The 6503-nt window shown below is 35.5% G+C and overlaps 2 protein-coding genes across 5 annotated transcripts; one reads left to right on the forward strand and one right to left on the reverse strand.

Annotated features, from left to right (window-relative positions):
• The first annotated feature begins 311 nt into the window (after positions 1 to 311).
• On the forward strand, positions 312 to 4275 carry LOC102588557 (pentatricopeptide repeat-containing protein At5g42450, mitochondrial). 3 transcript variants are annotated; one of them, XM_015307987.1, is made up of 3 exons: positions 312 to 3078; positions 3310 to 3418; positions 3613 to 4275. In XM_015307987.1, exon 1 carries the CDS (start codon positions 431 to 433, stop codon positions 1949 to 1951), a length of 1521 nt encoding a protein of 506 aa, XP_015163473.1. In that variant the 5' UTR covers positions 312 to 430; the 3' UTR covers positions 1952 to 3078; positions 3310 to 3418; positions 3613 to 4275. The 3 variants fall into 3 exon arrangements, with proteins under 3 accessions (XP_015163473.1, XP_015163472.1, XP_006345661.1); XM_015307986.1 differs by having other exon boundaries at positions 3672 to 4275; XM_006345599.2 differs by having other exon boundaries at positions 312 to 2418; positions 3672 to 4275.
• On the reverse strand, positions 4118 to 6138 carry LOC102588879 (60S ribosomal protein L23a-like). Of its 2 annotated transcripts, none has more exons than XM_015307968.1 (4): positions 6120 to 6138; positions 5966 to 6029; positions 4577 to 4940; positions 4118 to 4370 (listed from the first exon to the last, which is right to left on the reverse strand). In XM_015307968.1, exons 2-4 carry the CDS (start codon positions 5976 to 5978, stop codon positions 4286 to 4288), a joined length of 462 nt encoding a protein of 153 aa, XP_015163454.1. In that variant the 5' UTR covers positions 5979 to 6029; positions 6120 to 6138; the 3' UTR covers positions 4118 to 4285.
• Between the last annotated feature and the right edge of the window lie 365 nt (positions 6139 to 6503).

Genomic DNA, 6503 nt, shown 5'->3' on the forward strand with positions numbered 1-6503 from the left:
AATGTATAATATATAAGTAGTACATAAGTGTGAATGTGAGGGTATTTTGAAATACCCAAAATACCCTCACCTTGAGACTTATGTTCAACCCTCTCCTTTTTTTTGGTGCCATGTGTCAAAAGAAGAGTGAATTTTATTCACTCTTCTTATATAGTAATATATATTCTAAATTATTATGTAAGTATTATTTTTTAATTCTCATAAAAAAAAAAACTTGAAGTGTTTTAACTTTTCTATTCTATTTTAATTTGGATTTTTTTAATTCTATATACTTGACTTATTAATTCATTTTGAAAATAACAATTAACAACTTTGCATTTAAAATGTTAGAAAAATACACAACAAATTATGTAGGCGTGATTTTTATAATACCAATTTTGGAGGGCCTCTTATAAAAATTTGATTTTAGGCCACTAATTCGACATTTGCTATGATACATTCACGTTTTACTCGATTATCTTTTCTGTATCTGCCGGTGTATAAGCCGGTATATATAAGAATCCGACGTTCAACTTTTAGATGCTTTACCCAAATTGATACAAATGCATTTCAGTTGTTCGATGAATTGCCTAAACGAGATGTAGCATCGGCTACATCTTTGATTAGCCGTTTTGCTCAATTGAATCAACACAAGAAAGCAATGACTATCTTCTCAAGAATGTTTGAGCTGAATATCAGACCGAATGAGTTCACATTTGGTGTTGTAATTCACTCATCTGTTGTTCTCAATGACCCAAATTTAGGAAAGCAATTTCATGTTGTTTCAATGAAAATTGGTCTTAACTCGAATGTTTATGTGGGTAGTGCGCTTTTGGATCTTTATGTAAAGGTAAGCAGCATTGAAGAAGCTCTGGTTGTTTTTGAGGATACCCATGAACCAAATGTGGTTACTTACACAACTTTATTATGTGGGTATCTTAAAGAACAGAGATTTGATGAAGCAATGGAAATTTTTCGGATAATCCCGGAGAGAAATGTTGTTTCTTGGAATGCTATGATTAGTGGGTATAGCAAGAAAGGATGTAACGAAGAGGCTGTTAATCTTTTTATTGAGATGTTGAGACGAGGTTACATACCTGATCAATCGACGTTCCCTTGTTTGTTAAGTGCAGCTGCAAATATGGCAGCATTGGGTAAGGGCAAAAGTTTCCATGCTTGTGCTGTGAAGTATTTGGGTGAGGTTGGTGTGTTTGTAGGCAATTCCCTTGTTAGCTTTTATGCAAAATGTGGGAGTTTAGAGGATTGTCTTCGCGTTTTCGATAGACTTCCTGAAAGAAATGTTGTGACTTGGAATGCTCTAATATGTGCTCATGCTCAAAATGGGAGAGGGGATGCAGCGATTGAATTGTTTAAGAGAATGGAATATATGGGAATTAAGCCAAATAGTGTTACTCTTCTTGGTTTGCTACTGGCATGTAGTCATGTTGGTCTTGTTGATAAGGCTTATTCATATTTTGAGCAGGCAAGAACTCGGGATGTTAATCTGCTGAAATCTGAGCACTATGCATGTATGGTTGATCTGCTATCGCGTTCAGGGAAGTTTCAACAAGCTGAGAAATTTATTCATGATTTGCCTTTTGATCCAGGTATAGGATTTTGGAAGGCATTGTTAGGAGGCTGTCAGATTCACTCAAACACGAAGCTAGGGGAATATGCTGCTGAAAAGGTATTGGCTTTAGAGCCCGGAGATGTTTCATCATATGTGATGCTCTCGAATGCACATTCTGCTGCTGGAAGATGGCAGAGTGTGTCCATCGTAAGGAATGAAATGAGGGGAAAAGGGTTGAAGACGGTCCCTGGATGTAGTTGGGTTGAAATCAAATGCAAAATTCATGTATTTGTTACTGGAGACAAGAGACATGCCAACAAGCCTGAGATTTATGAACTTCTTGGGTACTTCCTCAAGCACGCAATGAAGAGCCAAGAAACTGATTTTCTTCGAGAATTTTGATGCACAACTCCACACTTCAATGTCCAGCAGACACAACACAAAAGGTCCCGTCCACTTTGTAAATCTTGATGTACTACAACATAGGTATCAAATATCAATGAACTGTAAAGATGCATTTGAAGCTGTACTAAGTCAAGTTTCTTGAGATTGTGAGGTAAGTTGAACAGTTAACGGGGGAGAAAGAGGTATTAAGGTTTTGTTAAATCCATATGGTTGGTTACTTCTCAGCTTTGCTATCTATAAAGAATGGTTTGGTTGATAATATGAAGTACCTGAAAGATTGGGAGAAGGGCTATCCATGTACATCTAATTGGACTGGAGTTAATTGTTTCAACAAAGCTGGAGCCAATGGCTACTTACATGTCAAGGAACTGTATGTTATTATATTCTTCTTCTTTATACCTGGAATTGCTGCACTTGAGCAGAGGGTCTTTCGGAAACAACCTATCTACCTCCACGAGGTAGTGGTAAGACCTGCATATACTCTATCCTCTCCAAACCCCAATTGTGGGATTTCACTGAGTATGTTGTTGTTGCTGTAATTAGGTAGATCCAAAGCCAATTTACTCTAGCAAAGTATGGTTTGGAGTTTGAAAAACCCGAACCATCCTTGCCTATGTACACCTCTACTTTGGGCCACAAAAAATACCCTTGATGTTAGAAAATCCTTGTATCTTTAATCGAGTTCCAGTGCGGTGGATTTCACGTGTAAGAATATATCAGGAACAAGGTCTAAATTTACCCCTCTGCTTTTGGTTGTGGCAAATAAATTACCTTTCGTTATGTTTCAAGTTGGAGCTCCTCTATAGCATTAACAGCAAAAAAGGAGACTTGGTTCTTTCGATATCTGCACAACACTCCTTCAATCCAGTTAGTACATAACTAGTATCTCCAAGGGACCTGGTTCTTTTGTAGTTGTTTGTTGATCATCAAAACCAATCCAGTTAGTAGCATAAGTAGTATCTCAACAGTTTGCTAACGATAAGGGCATGAATAACTAAGTTACCTCATAAATTAGAGTAATTAAATGACTATCTTGTATTCTTGTGTGAGTGCAATGGCATTAAGCATTTCCTCCTTTGTGCAGCCGTATGATGGCTGTGAATCTTTCTGGAAATTTAACACCTGTGAGTTGTTACACATATTACTGCATTGTACAGATATTTTGATATTAAGATATAGTAGAGTTTTACTGATTTTTCTATCTGTTTTTCTTATTATTATCTTTATAATTCTCTTTCTGAAAGGAATTTCATGTGGAATGATTTGACTGGGAGTCTACATCAAGTCTTTGAAACTTTTGTAAGTTGAACGAAATTTGATCCATATTTTTTGGTCCCATCTTCTTGATTTTGCAGTCACCCTACATGTTTCCCCGAATGCTTTGAACCCTGAACTATCTCATCGAGGAGATCTAGATAATCATTTGGCTATGATGGAGATATACTTTATGTTGGATGTAGACAGGTACATTTATGATTTTAAGTTTGATGGTTTCAATCTTTACATTCTTGCCACTGAATCCATTACATTTTTAAAACTAGGGATTCAAAGTTTGATAGTTTTAATATTTTTGTGATTAATCTTTATAAAATTCATCGATAATCTTTGCTTGTTATATAGTAATCCTTGTCATACAATAACTGCGATGCCATTTGCAGCTCCACTGAGAAGCGGATGGGTTGAAATTTATGATGAAGTTCTGAATTTTCTTATGCAGACAACTTGATAACAACAATTTCAGCCATTCCGAGATTCCAGCTTCTTATGGAAACATGTCATCACTAGTGAAACTGTAACTCTGTTTTGTTCTTTTCTTATCCTCTATGACTCAGCATTATAAGGTTGTAAATAATTTGTACAAACATAAGCATATATCCTACTCAAATGGAGTTGTAGTAATGCTTCTGATTATATTGTAGAAGTCTGAGAAATTGAACATTGCGAGGAACCATAACTGATCATAGTAGGGTGCAAAGTCTACACAATCCGTAAGTTCAAGTTTTGAAATACTCTCTCACATTCCAACCTTTCGGATACAATGATAACTCTGTTTTTTTCTCTTTCAAGATTTGGTGATCAATGGAACTAAGAATGCATAAATACCTATATGATCTCCATTGCAAACAACTTACTACTATCTAATTAATCATGAGGCAAATCAAATACGCCAAGTACTAACTAGGAGCATAAGGTTGAATTCTCTTATAACAAAAATATGGAACAAAACACGTCTCTGGAAAGCAAAATTCAAAATTCAAAACACAAGGCACTTCCATTAAAGTGTTTCATGAAATTCTAAATTCTCATCAAAATTCTAAACAGGAAACTAATTTAGATGATTCCAATTTTGTTGGCCACATCCAAAGCATCATAGTCTGGAGTCAACCTCACATATGCCTTCTTAGTCCCATCAGGCCTGAACAAGGAACACAAAAAAAATAGCTTAGCAAGGATTGGACATTAATATGCACAACAGCAAAAGATACAGTAGAAAGAACTATAGTATTTGTGCAGGTATCAAACAATTTTTGTTATATGCAAGTGTTACATACATGATAACACTCTGAAATTTATCATTTTACGACAATACTGGTGTGAAGAGCATCACAGAAGGAAACATACCTGATCAAGGTATTGATTTTCTTTGTCTGAATGTCATACATCTTCTTCACGGCAGCCTTGATCTTCTTCTTATCAGCTTTGATGTCCACAATGAAAACAAGGGTGTTGTTGTCTTCAATCTTCTTCATTGCAGACTCAGTGGTGAGAGGATACTTTAGAATAGCATACTGATCAAGTTTGTTCCTTCCAGGTGCACTTACACGAGGATACTTGGGGCTTCTATCCTTCTTCAAAGTCCTAGGACGGTGGAATGTAACCTTTGTCCTTATCTTCTGTGACTTCTTCTTGAAGGTTGATCCTGACTTCACAGCCTTGGCAGCCTTGACGGCTTGAGCCTTAGGGTCAGATTTTTTGGTCGAATCAGCTGCATATAAGGTTTAAAATTCCAGTATCAGGATTGTATTAGTAAAAGGCAGCAAATAAATCAACATCCACTATCAATACTAGCAAGTAATATAATTGTTTTTCCCTCCTTGCATAGTTATAACCTATAAGATTATCTGCACACCTCTAACCCTTGTTCGTCCTAGTCTTACATGACTTACCTCCTGGAGTTCTCAATGTCTCTAGGTAGCAGGATGTTAGAACTCCCAAATGAGAATATTGATTCTTATCCCAACCCTAGTGATCCCATAATTGATTGTATAAAGCAGGCCAAGTCAAATAATTCAAGCCTAATTAGAATATCTTACTCAAACCAAAAAATAATAATCTCAAAAAATAATCTCTACCAACGTTCGGGAACCTATTAAGGGTAGTCTGTACACTTTCCATAGACAACAGTAAGGCAAATTATCTATTACTCAATAATTACTGAGATGCACCAATCATACAAAGCTCCAATATAACCAGGCACTTTTTGCAAATATTAAAGCTACATTAGCTACTCAAATAAATAACTCATCTATTCTATTTTCAATAAATTCCAGAAATGCACCACCATACATTCCCCTACTACAGCCTTTTCCACTCCAACTATCAGCCTTTTTTACAACATTAATCTCCAGTTGTTACTAAAACCAATAACTCAGAACAGGTTTTCTAATTATCTGAACAAAATGCAGAGGAACATCATGCTATAAGAATATCCAACAAAATAACCCAACCCCATTTTCCGCCCGAACACCAAAAACAACAAAAATAGAATACTAAAATCCTCACAACACTAAAGCTACTACTACCACACCCAGCAAACAATAAGAACCTCAGTAAATTCATTCCTTCGCCATAAATAATAACAAAAATACTGCAATCTACGCCAATTATATAACAAAGAATATCACAGATTAGAGCTAAGAACAATAACTAGATATACTACTGCACACATAAAGAAAACAACTTTTCACAGTTCTAACAACACAATATTAAACAAAAGAGTGAGAAGTGTACCTTTAGGAGCCATTTCGTTAGGTATAGTTCTGAAACCCTAGCAGAAAAAAACACCAGCTTACCTACAAAATAGATGAATTACACAAGAAGTGTAAGATTTAAGTTCTGATGAACGTAGAAATTAGGGTTTGAGAATGGCAGAGGAAGTACCTGAGAGAGAGAAGAAGCTGCTTCTGCCGATTAGGGTTTTGCAGAGAGAAGCAATATGTCATATTTATAATAGGGCTCAGCCCAATTTCAACAAATATTTGAGGCCCATACTATAGTTGTAGGAAAAGCCCACATAAAAGATTATAATTTACAGCACAGAAAATTGTAAAAATCAGCCCACAAACAATTTACTATAGTTTAAAACTTTTTTTTTTAAATGGTCATTCTAAGGTATGAATAATATTTAAATTTAAAAAAAAAAACAGCTAAACCACATAACGTTTGTGTTGAAGTTTAAAACGCTAGAAATATAAGTAGAGAAAAAGATATATGTGAGATGACTAAGAAGAGGGGGGGAAAAGGAGGAGAAAACTATATATCCAATAAA

This window comes from Solanum tuberosum, unplaced genomic scaffold (genome assembly GCF_000226075.1).
Source record: "Solanum tuberosum cultivar DM 1-3 516 R44 unplaced genomic scaffold, SolTub_3.0 scf00071, whole genome shotgun sequence".
Classification (NCBI taxonomy): Eukaryota; Viridiplantae; Streptophyta; class Magnoliopsida; order Solanales; family Solanaceae; genus Solanum; species Solanum tuberosum.

What these genes read in the sequence shown, in the direction of transcription:
- LOC102588879 (XM_015307968.1), bottom strand. An exon ending in AAAATCAATACCTTGATCAG is followed by an intron (nt 4,371 to 4,576) that starts GTATGTTTCCTT and finishes TTCCTTGTTCAG; the next exon opens with GCCTGATGGGACTAAGAAGG.
- LOC102588557 (XM_015307987.1), top strand. Translation starts at nt 431, where the DNA reads ATGATACATTCACGTTTTACTCGATTATCTTTTCTGTATCTGCCGGTG.